Source organism: Nothoprocta perdicaria, unplaced genomic scaffold (genome assembly GCF_003342845.1).
Source record: "Nothoprocta perdicaria isolate Ctin4 unplaced genomic scaffold, notPer1 scaffold_211, whole genome shotgun sequence".
Lineage (NCBI taxonomy): Eukaryota > Metazoa > Chordata > Aves > Tinamiformes > Tinamidae > Nothoprocta > Nothoprocta perdicaria.
In genome coordinates, this window is record NW_020455328.1 from 582,655 (window position 1) to 598,784 (window position 16,130).

General features: G+C 40.3%; 2 protein-coding genes across 2 annotated transcripts; both read left to right on the forward strand.

The window, feature by feature from the left end:
* The first annotated feature begins 3,241 nt into the window (after positions 1-3,241).
* LOC112946649 (glioma pathogenesis-related protein 1-like) lies at positions 3,242-8,526 on the forward strand. The gene is made up of 6 exons (XM_026038537.1): positions 3,242-3,421; positions 4,677-4,922; positions 5,869-5,981; positions 6,756-6,838; positions 8,181-8,207; positions 8,294-8,526. Exons 1-6 carry the CDS (start codon positions 3,242-3,244, stop codon positions 8,524-8,526), a joined length of 882 nt encoding a protein of 293 aa, XP_025894322.1.
* A 1,873-nt stretch (positions 8,527-10,399) lies between these two features.
* On the forward strand, positions 10,400-16,130 carry LOC112946640 (glioma pathogenesis-related protein 1-like). The gene is made up of 6 exons (XM_026038530.1): positions 10,400-10,639; positions 13,239-13,484; positions 13,662-13,771; positions 14,997-15,079; positions 15,654-15,680; positions 15,765-16,130. The coding sequence occupies exons 1-6, from the start codon at positions 10,460-10,462 to the stop codon at positions 15,914-15,916; spliced, it is 798 nt and encodes a 265-aa protein (XP_025894315.1). The 5' UTR covers positions 10,400-10,459; the 3' UTR covers positions 15,917-16,130.

The following is a 16,130-nucleotide window of genomic DNA, read 5'->3' on the forward strand; positions in this document are numbered from 1 at the left end:
ATATTCAGTGCTGTTTTCATAAAACAAAAGAATATTCTGAATAAAAAGCAAAAATAAGATTCTCTAGCAAGACAGTATTTTAGAAATCTTTGTGTTTGTGAAGCTAGTACAACTTAATATTTATAAACTAATTGTAATATTAATTTATAAATTAATTGTAATACTGTTCCTTATTCAAAATGAAAGGTTTCACATTTATTATTAACTATTTTGTTCCTAACTCCCTCTGAAGACAAAAAGTTAATCAAAAGGTTGAAATCGTAATAGATTCATTTGAAACTTTGCATTTTCCTTGTTTTAACATGTACTGTTACTTGAGCATATTGTGGTTTTAGCATAGTGTATTTCTGGCTTTGTAAATGTTCTGAAATTTCAATAATAAATTTTATTTATAAAGTTATTTGGCTCTCTTTAATCAATATGGATTTTGCTGCTCTATATCCAAAATATCAAGTAATTCATTAATATGCTTTAATTTCACTTCCACCAAAAGACAGATAATAGTTATACAAGAATTTTAAGTTATTCTCCTTTTAATATAATAAACTATATTTTTTCATGGTTATAGATGAAGTAGAGTGATAACAATTTAAAATATCTCCAAAAAGCTTATGACTTTTTTAGTCTTAAACGGTAAATGTCCATATCATTTACTATATTACTGTTGAAGTGCAGTTATTACTGGGTAAAGTTTCACTGTTACTGAAAGCAAACTAATATCCTCCTGTGCCAAATCCCATCATTAACTTAATGTTCTGAACTGAAATTGATTTTTCAGAAAGTTTCCAGGAGTTCAACTTTCAGAAATAACATTTCTCATATTTCTTTTTTGTTCTAGATATGTGTGTGAAATTTTAAGTCTAAACATGGATATATGTTATGTAAAGCTGTATGATACTTACAGTGATTATGTAAAAAGAATATCTTTTCTTACTATAGAAGGTTCTCAAAGAAAATAAACTAGAATTTTTATTGTAGATAAAGTTGAAAACAATGATTAGACATGAGTGCTAGCTGTTTCTTCAGATTGCCTGTTCTACAATTACTACAATACAGCCCAAACTTTTCAAATACAAGCTTTATTTTTTAAAGCCTAGATTACATTCTCAAATCCAGAAGTCTAAAATTACACACCTAAATCCATAACTGGGCAGCTCCTACATACCAGCTTGCCCTGCACGCAAGTTCTTGAGCACCAGCTGTTCTCACTTGTCCCATTCTTGTGACTGAATCCTACATTAGGGCAAACTGAAGAAACAGAGGCTTTATACTTCCAGCCACTCTAATCTGAAAGCAGAAGGGAAGACGTGAGAAAAGTGGGTGTAAACATGAGAATTTTCTCAAAATCTTACACAGCTTCATGCCTATTCTTACCTAATCGTACTAGATTTCACTTGAGACTCTTGCAGCGACAGGCAAGTTTTGCGTTGTCTTGTCAAATGTTAGGCAGATAGGCAAATTTTAAGGCTCCATTTTGCCAGGTTTACAAGAAAGCCTGATTATGGCTGGCAAAAAAAAAAAAAAATGTTTATTTTTTTTTGTGAAGATCTTGAGGGTGGATTGCGCATCTTTAGACACAGAGAGAATCACTAGATGGAGCTAGAGTCTAGCTCTGCAGAAAAGCATCGGAGCTTGGAGAGGGCATGGGGAGCTTTCTGCCTCACAAAAGTCTCAAGTAAGTTTCCAAAAAAATGGTTTTTTTTTTTTTTTTTCCTGTACTAATAAAAAAGTGCCAGACTGCTGGATTATTAAATGAATCATCATAATTAGGACTGCTACATTCCCTCCCGCACACACTGTCCTCCTGGGCTCACCTATGTGATTCCTTGCAGGCTTCTGGGGAGCACAGATATGGTGGAAATGAGAGTCCTGGCAGGCCAGGAGGCAGCTGAGGGGAAAACCCACATCCTGGGATTGACAGGAAGAAGGTTACATCAGCCATACATACATACATCATGTATCCCTCCTATAGCTGACCCTATCTTCCTGATACTGGTCAAGGAATTGTGGCAGAACTAAGAGGAAAATGACAAGAAAATCATTCAGTCAGCTGTACACATGTGCACAAAGAAATACTTGGTTATAAGCCTCCTGTTTATAGCACAGACATAGCTGTGAGCGTGTTGAGGGGCTACAGCCCTTTCTGAGATGTCACAGATCTTCATAAATTCTCTGAGACAAAACAAAAGTATCATTTAAGCGGGATAAAAAGTTACCAAGCAACCAGGAAAGGCAACACCAGAACAATCATTTCCACAGGTGTTTGGCATGGTGAGGCCTGCCCTGAAAACGATCAGGGAGTCAGAACCATGAATGCTACTTGCAGTCTTCCACAAATTTTCTCTTTAAACTTACCTAAATCTTAGCTACAGACCTTTGTTCTCCAACTGGGTGGCTGTTCTAATGCTTTTTTGAGTTTGCACAATTTGTTTTAGGTTTGAAAAATAAAAAAAAAAAAATGTAGAACGGTCAACAAACCATACAAATCCCAACACAGTCTATGCCTATAGTCTCAGGAAATTATAAATTATCAGTCTTGGAATTTTACAATAGGACAGTTCATGCTGGTAGTGTCTCTCTTTCTGGGAGCACAGAAAGCTCTTGCAATAATTTTAGGCTACCAACACTTACAGTGCTTCATAAAGAATGAAGTCAACACATATTCACAGTTGAGGTTTCTAAATGACACTTACGCTGCACAACAAACCAGAAGGCCATCGGGTCTGTTCCACAGAAGGTGTGGAATGTGTTTTCAGCTGGTGAAGTTAAATTTCAATATATGCAGTTTCTCTAATTCTGTTTACTCTTAGAGCACTTCTGAAATGGAGGAAAGGTCCCGTAAAATAGTCAACTCAGCACAGAATTGTATTTTGTCAAAGCTAATATTTTCATGATTGACACATGTTAGGAAAGTTGTACTGCAGTATGTCTTAAGATAGACCTCCAATTCCAGCATTCCTTAGCAAATAACCGAATGGATCAGGCTCAAACAAAAGGCAAAGGTTTGCCTCTGTGTGACTGTGGTGATGTGCATGGCAGATGCCTGTTTCGGTGTATCCCGTGCCAGTGACGGTCAAAACAATCACCTAGTGAAGCAATTTCACTTCCTGCTGCTTTCAAAATTTCAAGTGTTTCCCCATCTAGAGGACAAACACCCTGAAGACCTGCTTGCCAGTTTTATCACCAGCTAAGAGCTTTTTTCTTCTAAAAACACAAAAGATCCCAAGAGCACCGAGAAATTATGAAAATCCCATTGTTCTGTGCTGCTTTGTTCTTCTTGGATCTCCTCGTTGGCTGCAACGCTTACGCACAGGATCCCTTGCCTGACATAGTGGATGCTAAATTTATTAAAGACTGTGTGAGAGCTCACAACGGCTTCCGATCCAAGGTGAACCCCCCAGCCAGCAATATGCTCCGCATGGTAAGGCGCTGTTTGCCATCAGCTTGGGAATTTGCATTGATTGTGCTGCTAAAGTAATCCATCTTCTCGATTCGATTTGTGCTTTTCTTTCTGTCAGTAATTTCATTACTACATTTGGTGGTTCTTTGAAGAAAATAGAATACAAAAAGTAATTTTCACAGCTTTGTTCAGTCTTACTAATTTGAAGGGATTTCTTTCTTTAGGGTTGGGTTGCTCTGCTAACCTTTAGCCAGCCTTGCTGTATTGTAAAAATATGTTATTTGTCTCTCAGTATTTAATTTACCACTTTTTAAAAGTTACAGTAACTTTCCTTAATTTACTTCATGTTTCATGACACAGGGAGGCTGTTTGGTATTAAAAAGCCCTAGAAGAGTCAATATGCATGACAGGATTTCCTAGGGAGATGCCAGGATCTCCTCATATTTCTTCCAATCCAAAACACATGTTCTAAAAATTTTTCAGTTTTGGTTTTGCCAGGGTGTGCATACAGACATCTGACATCACTTGATATAATGTGGTTTGGAGAATATGGGTACTAATATTTGGCCTGGAAAACAGAGCTTCATATATATATATATGTATATATGTATATATGTATATATGTATATATGTATATATGTATATATGTATATATGTATATATGTATATTTATATATTTATATATTTATATATTTATATATTTATATATTTATATATTTATATAAAACAGATATTGGAGCAGAACATGGGTAGCTTTCAGCTTATTCAGCAGCATATGTTAGTGAGAGATAGATGCGATAAGGAGGTAACCCTTGCCAGGATATGCCATTACTTTGAGCCCTGCAGCTCTGCTGTTTAGCTGGAAAGGAAGTTAAATGCGTAACCACAGGAACGATATGGGTCACTTCTCTGAAAGGAAATTCATAAGAAAGATCTAAATCTCAGACTACATGTAATACTAATTTCTTACCATTTACCTGTGTTTAACTAAGAATAATAGAGCAGAAGAACAAACCTATGTGGTCAGACCAAAGATTCACCAAGTCTACCGTGAGCAAGACAAACATACAAGAACTTCTTGGATCTAAGTGGTTGCATTACATTTAAAAGCTTTGGATGATGGTTTTTTTCTGTATGATTCTTGTCAAACTTGAGCTGAAAAAAAATCAATTTTTTACTATTCCCACATCATATAGCAAATATCTGCTTAAAGGTGTTTGAATTCAACTGGATCACTGCAGTGCAGGTTACGTTTTGCTTTCTTCTCATCCCACAGTCCTGGGACCCTGCTTTAGCTAAGACTGCCAAGGCATGGGCAAAGAAGTGCCAGTTTAGGCACAATATCTACCTTAAAATTCCAGGGAAGGTGCATCCCACCTTTACACCCGTTGGAGAAAACATCTGGACCGGCACGGCCACCATCTTTTCTGTGGACGTAGCTCTCAGTGACTGGTTCAATGAAGTTGAGAGCTACGATTTTGATACCAACGACTGTTCGGGCCAGTGTGGTCACTACACCCAGGTGAGTCTCACTTGTCCAGAGGTTTATAACCTACCAATTTCACAGGGTCAAAGTGTAGGCTTAGATCAAACAGAAATTACAACAGGAATTTCTTTTTCCTGTTTTAGTGCTGAATGAGATTGTAAATAGAAAATCCTGAGCAGCAGGGCCCTCTTCTGGGCCCTCTTCTCACCATGGAAAAGGATTATCCACCTGGCAATTTCATACTGATATCATCTTTCAACCTTATAATTTAAACACAAACACCAGTATTAGCACCTTGCTCCTTACCACAAGACATGTCTGTGCCAGGCTGGGATGTGCTCTTGGGTCCTACCACATACACAGAAGCTTTCATGAGTCTGTGCTTATACAGGTACCAAGACTAGGTATTTTTCAGAGCAAAAGTACCTTCTAGAGAAAACAGGAGCATGCTTGTAGGTCACCGTGAGAGACTTCAGTTTTAAGAGACTTTATGTTTTCTCTTTTTCATTAAATATAATATTTATTTGAAAGACTTTTAAATGGTCAAAGAAGTCTCCAGGAGATAAATGTGTCCTGATTGTACCAGCATCTCGGTAGCATGCAGCACAAGTGGGCAGTGCTTGCCCTGGAGGTAGGATGCTGATTACCAAGCTTGCTCAAAATTACGTAGCTTTGGCCATTAAAAACCCACACATATATATAGCCAGATATTAGAAGTTGAGAAAGCAGTATCTTGCATCTTTTATTTTAATAAGGCTGTGAATATGTCACCTATTTTCATTTTTTCAGGGGAACCTGAGTTAGTGCAAAAAAAATCAGTTAATCATTTGCCTCAGCTTCCCTTTAGGCTTCTGCTGCTGTTTCTGTGCTGGCTGTTTTATACTCCCACAAGAGCCCTTCGCTTCCTCCCTCAATCCCGTGAATCCCAGGAGCTTTTTCAGTCCTTCAGCGGGCATGTCACATACCTCACTTTGCCTTTCAGGTTGTGTGGGCCACAAGTTACAAGGTTGGCTGTGCTGTGCACTTCTGTAACACAGTTCAATATTTTCCAGGACTCTTCAAAGCAGCACATTTTGTTTGTAACTATGGACCAGCGTAAGTCAGTTACGACGTTTGGATTTTTCATTATTTTTAAGACATCCTCTAACTGGTCTGAAATCAGATGTTGCCAATAGTGGGATGAGTCTTAACAAACTACATAAAAAAAATACAACTGGTTAAGAGGAAGTTCCCCAAGCTGTTTAAAGCAGAGGCTGCTGCCCTCAGCCTTCACTGCAGACTAGTAGCAAGAGTGGTGGAATTGTGTCTGTTTTGACTTCAGCCTCTGCAGGAAAATGGTTGGACTTGAGGATCTTCAAGGTCTTTTCTAACTGTAATGATTCTATTAAAAGATGAAAAAGTTCAAACTTTTCATTTGACAAATAGTCCACCTCTCTACAGCCCTCCCTAGACTTCAAAACTAGGTATTTTAAATAAAGATGTAAAAGGAAGACAGTCTTCTAGTTTATCCTATGCATTGCAATTTCTGGATATAGATTTTACCGATTCTGGGTTGTTGTTCTTTTTAGCATGAGGGTAATGAGGGACTAGGTACAGATCCCTGAACCCTCTGCAGAGTGGTACATTGTTCCTCACAAGGTCTGATCACTGTCAATGGTCACCACGTAGCTGCTCCCCACGTGAGCGAGAGCTTCATTCTGACCCCGAAGCAGTTTAAAACTACCGTAAGGATTGTTTTGCTGCTAAAGCTGTTTTTCCTCCACAATAACTCCCCATCATGAACTATTCTAACAGCTTGATGAAACAGTGTATTTAAATTGCTTTTCAAAAAAGAATGAGATAACAAAATATGGTTCTTCTGCTTTTCAGGGGAAATTACCCAACAAAACCTTATAAAGTAGGACAGTCATGCAGTGGATGCAGTAATGACAAGTGTGGAAACAATCTCTGTGGTAAGACTAAAGAAAAAAAAGGAAATTACTGATAAATAAAAGTACTGTAATTCTCAATGGAAATATAGTTGTGAGTCAATTTGCACTACATACATAGCGGATCTGTAGCCCACCAAAAAAGCAAGAGCATCAAACACTGGCAAAAAGAGCATCAAAAAAGTAATTGGAATACTTTGCTCTTTAAGGCCCTCAGTTACAGAAACAAGAGTTTCCAGTGGAAAGATAAATCATTTCAATCACTTTACACCTCTTTATCTGATCAGAAAGGTAAGTTTAAAACATTATCCTCAACAAATATTCAAATATTTAAATATATTCAAATACTCTAATATATTCAAATATATATTGTATAAAAAGAGTGTATTTAACTTTGCTTTCTAGCTTTGTTTAATATTTCCTGTCACATTCCCAGAAAACTATAGACTTCTGAGCGAGCAACTGAAAAACACATCTATTTCTAACATGTGTGATTTTCTGAAATACAGCAATAAGAGCCTGTTTTTGCACAATAGTTTGCAGCACTGGATATTTTTGGATTACACTAGTTCCAAATTAGAGTCAGAAGTAGCATTTTAAACGAATGGCATACAACTGACCTGCAACAATGTGAATATCATAAAGCTTTTTAGAGAAGGTCCCTCCTAGCCACCACCCAGGTAGATTCATCTGTAGAAACAAAAGAACATTTGGTATTTCTATTTCCTTCCTGGCTGAAGCACAGACTGATGCATCATAGGACAACCACAAACCTCGCAGACTGCGAGGGAGGATGAGAGCTTTTAAGAATGACATGATAGTTCCTGGAAGCAGCTCTACCATAAGGTCCCTTAGGGCAAGTCAGTAATTCCTGCAGGCTGCACACAGAAAGCCATGCAAATGCACCACAGCTCTCAACAAGGTGTGATAAATTTTGTACTTGGTGAGATTTGTCCATCTGTAACTGCTTCATTTAAATTAATTTTGTGTTTAATTAAAAAAAGAATCCTAGGTTTCATTTTTATTTGCTATTGCTCCCTCCCCATGATACAAATTCTTCCTAAAGCAGATGTTTCCTTTCTGCTTCTCTTATAATTCCATAAAATAATATTAGGCCCACCTAAGTGCTGGGAACCCGCTCTTGTTGACTTAGTTCCTGTCTTGTGGGATGTGTTCAACACTGACTGGCACTGAAGGCGCCCTCGTCCAGGCAGCAGCAATGGCTCACCTATTTTCATAAATAGCCATTTATGAATGCTTAGTGAATTGATAATTAATTAATGAATGATAATTAATGAATGATAATTAATGAATGATAATTAATGGATGGTACTTACCATTGCTTTCTTTCCTGATCTCTCAACAGAAAACGTAGAACGCGAGAAACTGCTAAGTACGTATCAGGTTTTCCTCCTCCCTTTCCCCCAAGTCCAGGTGCATCTGGTGGGTTTTAGCGGCTGTTCCCATGCTGTTTTTCAGGCTATGCCAGCTGGCAGCCGGACTGGGACACAGCGCCGCAGCCGCCGCGGCCCCCGCGGCCACGGCCCCCGGGGCCGCCTGCCCCTCGGCCGCCTCCCGCGCCGCAGCCCCGTCCCTCCTGTGACGGCTACTGCCTCAGCGTCGCGGTGCTGAGGCCCTTGCTCCTGGTGCTCAGTGTTGGTGCAGCTCTTCTAGTACAACAGCGGTATCCCCACACGTTTATATATGCGTAAGGCACTGATAGTTACCCCGCGGCCCCATCGCTGGGAGAGGATTGCACGCAGCTGGAAAACACTCGTGGTCGTCTCTCGCTGCCATCCCGGTGATGTTTGTGCAGCACAGAGAAGGCTGTTTTTGTACTCAAGGCAAGATTCAAGGGGCTGTGCAGTGGCTAAAGCTAGAAGAACTTACTAGTATGGCCATGCCTGTAGCCCATGTTAATGCCTAAAAGAGTTTCTGAGATCTGGCCCAGATAATGGAGATGTGTTTAGCAGTATTTACTGAAGATTTATGAAGATTAAAGATTAAAGTTCGTCCTATGCTTAATTTTGCCTTTGTGTATCAATTTCCATTAAAGTTACTCTATTACTACCAGTCTTAATATTCTGTTCTTCTCCCCTCAGGGTTAAGCTTTGTCCTCCATAGCTAGAAGGGTATTGAGGAAGGCAAACATGCTGTTGAGGAAGGTTAATAGAGCAAAGACTGAGATGGGCTGTCTGGGAACAGCTGAGTTTTAGGATATGAGATGATGAAAATATCTGAAGGTGTAGAGCTAAAGCAGGAGGGAAGAGAGTCAACCTGAGCCTGCGGGCAGAGGGGGAGAAAATGAAGATGTCAGTGAGGATGAAAGGGGCCCAGGAGAGTCTCTTTCAGAAATGAAGACCTCAGCCTTGCTGAGACAGCCCAAATGACTGACGTATCCAGTTTGTATTCCAGCCTGTTCAGCCCCCAGCCGCCTTTTATCTATGTATAGTTTATAGTTCATTTGTGAATCAAGGTAAACAAACCCATATTTCAAGCTGAGATAGACTGTATGAAATCAGTAGTGCTTAGCTGAGCTTTCAATATTTAAAGCTGTGTCTTCTCCTTTATCTTAGTCCTATGTTTTGAGCCCGCAGTGAGTCAGATCCCGAACTGCTCTGCAGCTCAGGGCGAGCATAGGATTCAACAGAATAAATACAGTCCCTAGGGGTTCAGACTCTTGTTATGTGCTACAGAATGTCACCATGCAACAAGACAGATACTTTCACCACTGTCAGTTCTTGTCCATCACAATCTTTAATGTTTAGAGATAAATAAAGATTTAAATGCTTTAACGGGAGGCCAGAGGAGGGTGATGGAGGTGGTGGGTCTGGGCAGGAGGGGCTGGGTACCTGAAGCACCACAAGTGGGAGGTCAGCAGGGGACTCAGGGTTGTGCAGAGCTGGGTACCCCAACATTTGGCCACACCAAGACCCGCTGCACCCGGCTCCATGGGCCTGGAATCAGTGGGAATCATTACTAATTGTTAGGACTCCGGAGGGGAAACCGATACTCACAATCAGCCCTGACTGCAGCATGTTTGACTTGCAGTCCTTTGCCAATCTTATCCCTCCCAAAAACGCAAAGGAAATTACAGAAAATTCATGGTTCAGCTAAATAGATTTGTCACAAAATTCCGGTTCAGAGTAATGGTTTCAACAATAACATTATTTTTATTTAAAAAAAAAAAAGAAAAAAGCAGGAAACCAAAACTTCGTTGCAACCCATAGCAAATGCATTAAGAAAAAAAGATGTAGGGGCAAAAAGAAAACAAAAAAGAGAAAAAAAAATCCCAGGGGTCAAAGTACAGGAGAGTGGCGGCTTGCCCACCACTGTAAGTTTCCAAAATTAAAAAAAAAAAAAGAAAAAAAAAAGAAAAGAAAAATGAAGAAAGGAGAAAAAAAAGAAGAGAAAGAAAAAGCTCCTGTAGCTCTGGCCAACCCAGAGCTTAATTTCCCTATTCTCATAGCAACACTGCTGAAAATGACTCATTTCCTGACACAAATACCATATCGAGTTACCAAGGACCGAGATAAAGTCCAGCCCACAAGCCTTCCAAGCAGACGCTGTCTGCACAGCTAAAAGCACCTTATACAGCCGAACTCCTATACTGCTTTTAAAGCCGAAGATGAGAGGCTGAGAACCATGGCAAGCAGACCTTTTACTCACGTGCTGGCCTTGCTGCACTTCTGTTCTTCCTACGGCTCCTATGGACCATCTACACTGCCTGATATTGGAGACCCAACGTTTATCAATGAGTGTGTGAGCACCCACAACCGGTTCCGCTCTGAAGTGATTCCAGCAGCTAGCAACATGCTTTACATGGTAAGGGACCATCACGACTGACGTGCAAGTAGGTGACATTGCTCTGCTGCTTACAAGTCTCAGAAATGATCTTGTAATTATCGGCTGCAGAAGAAAAAGAGGGGAGGGCCATAACTGCAATTTTTTTAAGGCAGACGATAAGACTGTGAGTATCAGACAGGTTGGTGCAGTAAATGTATAGTTTTGTGCGTAGTTTTGCATTGCTTAATTACTAAATTCTGAAACTCAAGGTTTCAACCTACAACCTTACACTGTAGCTTTGTGCTGTGAAAAGCATCCTTGTTCCCAGCCACTTGTTCAGCCGTCCGGGGTGTAGTTTCGATGCAGACCAAAGCACAACCTTTCACATTCCAAGTGGTGAGGCCATAGGAGACTGCCAAATCCTTTGCATAGCTTTCTTTTACACTTCTCTGCGGGGCTCTCATGGCCAGGGAACCAAAAGAGAATTATTAACAGCTGCTCCCAAGCACAGGCGCTGCAGAGGGCTCAAAAGGAAAGCGGAACAAGTGCAGCAGAAATGAGTGCTGAGACATTCACTCACACAACATTTTGCCTTTCTGCTTTCTCACTTCTCACTAGCATGGTATCTACAAGCACAACGCACACACACATATATATATACACACATAAGATACATGCAATATATAATATTCTCTCTTAACATCCCACATGATCACCACCAGAAGAGAACATAACCATATTCACAATTAGCAAGACTCCAGAGTATTTTTTTTTTTAAAGCCCATTTTCTATTTCTTGTGGTCATTCTCTAACAAAGGAAGTGGCCATTCACTTACTTCTAATTTCAGATTTCTTCAACTAGGCATTAAGAATTATATCCAGTGTGATTCAGAGCTGCAAGTGCATATTTCAGAGTTCCAGACTCTAGATAGAGATAGATTTCCAGACTCTACAGAGATTATTTTATTGTCCTTTCACTAGGAAGATCTTACTACATTTTACTGAGGGTAGCATTCATCTTACAGTAATTTTCATATTATAGTAATTTTCATTCATATTATAGTAATTTTATGCCTGATTGTTCCTCTTAAAAAGCTTGAAATTCCTCCTCCTAAAAAATGTATAAATTAAAAGGTTATTGCAACTAATGCAAGAATGCAGTAACTTTCATATTCGTCATTTCCTAGTCTTAAGTATGAGTTCTCCCCGGAAACTGTCAATGTGAAGAAAGCAGTAGGATGAATGACAACATCTATTACCAAAGTAAAAGTATTGGAATTGAAAACAGCTTATTTATTAATTTTTAAATGGCTTTCAGCACTTTGAAAATGAGGAAATAAGATGGTTTCTTTATGTCACAGGGAATTTCATTTTACTGAAGGTAATTGTCTGTTTGGATATTTAAAAATGAAGAGTGTGAACTCAAGGAATTTCTGTCATTGGAAAAGCATTTTTTTAAGAAAATTGAGATTGCAAGTATCAACACACAACCAGCAATATTTGTAACACTTTGTTAAAAATTAAGCATGCCGATTAGCACTTTTTTATATGACTAATGTGACCCCTCTTTTCTGTTCAATACTACATATTCTCCTAAATTGCTTTTAGGTCTGAACCAAAGCTCTGCAAAATGAGCCTTGCATTACTATTCAGCAGTCAAGTGACTTATTTTCCTTCCTTAAATGAAAGAACAGCTCATCCTAGCTGCAGAATTAGCTCTGAAAGACACATGGTGGAAAAAAACACGCAATTATTTTTTTCCCAAACAGCTATGATATTTGTATGAAAGCCTCCATGTCTTGTGCATTTTCCCCCCATAATAACCCCCAAGTTATTATTTTTGTATAAATGCAGTTTCACAAACAAAATTAGCTTTATGAGTCTAGTTAAACTATCAATCAGACATAACAATGTAAATATAAATACTTGCACATACTTCAGTAGCTGATTTGTTCAAGCAAGTTCACACACACACAAAAAAGTATCTTGAAACTGAATTACCATTAATACTGCTATATCAGTATTATTAATACTATTACATAACCACAGACTCACAGGATGACTGAGGTTGGAAGGGAGTTCTGGAGATCATCTAGTCCAACCTCCCTGCATCAGCAAGGTCACCTAGAGCGTGTTGTCCAGGATTGTGTCCAGGAGGCTTTTGAATATCTCCAAGAAAGGAGGGACAACGCCTACAGTACAAACAGAGACACTCCTCTAACCCTATACAATTGAAACAGGCAAGCGAATGAGTGATTGCCCAAATACAAATTCAGCTCTAACATTTGGAGTCACAAAGCACAAAGGGTTGAGCTTAAATGGCTCTCAAAATCCCAACATGCTTGTGAATACTCCACGTGATTGATTTACACATCTCTCTATTCAACAGACCAACTCACCAGGATCACCCACTCCTTCAAAAACTCCCTTATGTTTAATGAGCAGCTAAACACAAATCGGAATTGAATCCATAAGATGATGTAGCATAGGGTTCTGTAAGTCTCAGCAGTGGTGACAAACAAGTAAAACTGTAACATGTAGGATACTGATACCAAGTTTCATCCAGACTGAATTACTACTGCTGAATTACTGCTCTGGTAAGATCCCTCTGTGATTTTTAATTGTCTTTATTTTGCAGAGCTGGGATCCAGATTTGGCAAAGACCGCAAAAGGCTGGGCAAAGAAATGCATATTCGAGCATAATATCTACCTCAAAGAGCCAGGGAAAGCTCACCCCAACTTCACTCCTGTTGGAGAAAACCTGTGGACGGGCTCATTGCAGATTTTTACTGCAAAACAAGCCATCACCTCTTGGTATAATGAGGTCAATGACTACACTTACGAGACCAATAGCTGCAGAAGAGTGTGTGGCCATTACACGCAGGTAGGTATTGCATTTCACCCCTAACCATAAGGACGTGTTGCTGCTCACACACAAAACCTCCGAGCTGCAGGTAGGATGTTGGGCTGAGCTTAAGGGCTTGTCATAGACTTCCTTTGGAAGCACTCCAATACCAGAACAAGGATTTGGCCACCGCTCTTAACATGCCTGTCTTTTCAGATCGTTTGGGCTACAAGTTACAAAGTTGGCTGTGCTGTTCACTTTTGTCCGAGGGTGACGGGCTTCTCTGGAACCAATGCTGCACACTTTATTTGCAACTATGGACCAGCGTAAGCTTTTTTTATTACAAAAATTTTAAGGAGTTTGTGTATGGCTGCTTCCATCCCGTAGCCTGTAGCCTTATTTGATCAGGCCATCTCGCTTATAGTCATATTTTGTGGGAGGAAATGGTCTCCAAAAGAGAAAGATATTCACCTGTGCCTACCTAACTGATTGTGGCTTAATGAGGATTGCAGATCCTGGCCAAAAAACAGTGGTACTGGCAGAAAGGGTAAAATACAAGAGGCTGAAATTAGCATAGTAAAGCAATCATTTGAAAACTGATCTATTGCTCTTGAGTGCCAAGAGGGCCCCAGATGGTTGCCAAGGCACAGGCCCAAAGTCTGCAAATATTTACACATTTGCCTGTATAATTAAGCCTGTAGCTCAATGATTTGGATAAATACTGAGGGAGCAGTGTGCAGTGCTTTAACCCTCTGTCTTAGCACCAGTATGAGAATCTGGAGTTGTGAGGCTGGGGCTGCTCAAGGCACAAGTTCATCCAGAGATCCTTCTGAAAGGGCAAAGATGTGGTCGTGCCGCTTGTTACTACATTAGATATGCATCATTTTTAGGATATTAACTGAAACTAGGATGGACTTTTAAAAACCTTCTTCAGCTAATTAATGCCACCACAATATAAACTTAAGTTTAAAAACTTTGTGTACATAATGTTTTGGGCCAGCTCTATGACAATCCATAAACTCAAGGAGGTTGGGCGTTGTTATTGCTCATCCTTCATCCTCGAGGAACCAACTTGTGTACCTAACAAGATACTTTGAAATGATCCAGGTCTTTATCTGTGCCAAAGCACAAAAATATTCCCCTCAAAGCCTTACACCCCATATTAGTAGGTTGGGAGAATAACAGATGGCCAGTCCTCACTTTGACATTTAGTTGAGAAGGTCAGTTTTGAAGGTTAGCCCAACTCAGGTATAGCTTTAGGCAGCTAAATCCTACTTAGAGACCCAATTCCTTCTAGAGTTCCCAGTAACCTGATGGCTGACAGTGTCATTTCCCTAGTTAAAAAACTGGTTGCCCAGGTTGTCCTTTTCCTTGATGTCTTGGTCCTTGTTACGCAGCCTCTCAATGCCAAACAGTGTTAGGATGCCTCAACCAAGGCTCTCTTGGTGCTGGGGAAATCAGCAGTAACATAATATACATATGTAAAAATAATTAGCAGTGAACATTTTGCTCGTGAGGGTGGTTTCAGAGCAGTGTCATTTTGCCACGCAGCGGCAACTACCCAAGGCGCCCATACGAGAGGGGAGCACCGTGCAGCATGTGCCACGGCGACCAGTGTGCCAACAAGCTGTGCAGTAAGTACCAGACAAGCAGCCTCCTCCCCAGGGACACACAGAAAAGCAAAGGCGCCTGAAAGGATGCTGGTGGGATACAATGCTCAGCAGCCTCCAGCTCCTAAAGGATGCACTGGGAGGTCAAGGTTGTTGTGGTGCTTAAGGAGTGGGGAAGATGGCCTGTTTTCTACTCCAAGCAGTGGTGGAATGGGGTCTGCTCTGGCTGCTGCCGGTCACAGCCTGGGACGTGCAGTGGCTGCTGTTTAAGATAGTGTTGCCCTCATTTGTTCCCCTTGACAGAAGTACTAGTTGGTAAAAACTGTAATTTTGGGAAAACACTTGAGGGAGCAGGCTCTTCCTAGAGCAGTTTCTAGGAAGAAGACAGCAAGGTTTGAACCAGCTCTCCTCCGTAAAGCCCCACAGGTTGCTGTAAGGCTTTCCTGGAGCCAACAGCTCCTCATTTCTTGCAGGAAAAAAAATCCATCTCCCATATAAAGCTCGTAGCCCATTGAGATGCTCACAGTTGTCCTTTCCTTAGACTTGAGTTGTTACTGATTTGTCAGTCTGCTTATGCTCATTTCTTTTCTGCTTCCAGAAAATGCTGAGCGTGACAAAGTCATTAGTAAGTATCACTGAAATTACTATTTCAAGTTTGTTGCCCTTGATGCAGATATACCTGGAAACAAGCAATCTGTTTTGTTTATAGGTGATTCCAGATGGTATCCAGACTGGGACAGACCTGCGTGTGATGCGTACTGCATCTCCGTTATTGTTTTAAGGCTGTTGTTCTTCACACTGGTGATTCCAGCCACCTGGATCTTCCAGAAATACCGGCCCGTAGCACCTGCCAGTGAATAACACACACAGAGAGACTGCAAGAGCAGCTAGGTCAGTTCGTCCCCGTCCTGTGCAGATGGTACTGGCAGTAGAAAGATCTGGAGAGGGATTGATTGCATCCACTGACCATTTAGAAATATAAAACAATCACCTTTGTTCCCCGGAGCAGCTAGGAAAGCTGGCGGCAGCTTTCTCATTGCAAACCCACCCTTGTTTTTCTCTTGTTTTTGTGAAG

Excerpts from the sequence above, each read along its gene's own strand:
- LOC112946649 (XM_026038537.1), top strand. The coding sequence starts at position 3,242 with ATGAAAATCCCATTGTTCTGTGCTGCTTTGTTCTTCTTGGATCTCCTC. Across the intron at positions 3,422-4,676 it reads CCAGCAATATGCTCCGCATG|TCCTGGGACCCTGCTTTAGC; the intron begins GTAAGGCGCTGT and ends CTCATCCCACAG. Across the intron at positions 6,839-8,180 it reads GTGTGGAAACAATCTCTGTG|AAAACGTAGAACGCGAGAAA; the intron begins GTAAGACTAAAG and ends ATCTCTCAACAG.
- LOC112946640 (XM_026038530.1), top strand. The coding sequence starts at position 10,460 with ATGGCAAGCAGACCTTTTACTCACGTGCTGGCCTTGCTGCACTTCTGT. Across the intron at positions 15,080-15,653 it reads GTGTGCCAACAAGCTGTGCA|AAAATGCTGAGCGTGACAAA; the intron begins GTAAGTACCAGA and ends TTCTGCTTCCAG. Across the intron at positions 15,681-15,764 it reads TGAGCGTGACAAAGTCATTA|GTGATTCCAGATGGTATCCA; the intron begins GTAAGTATCACT and ends TTTTGTTTATAG.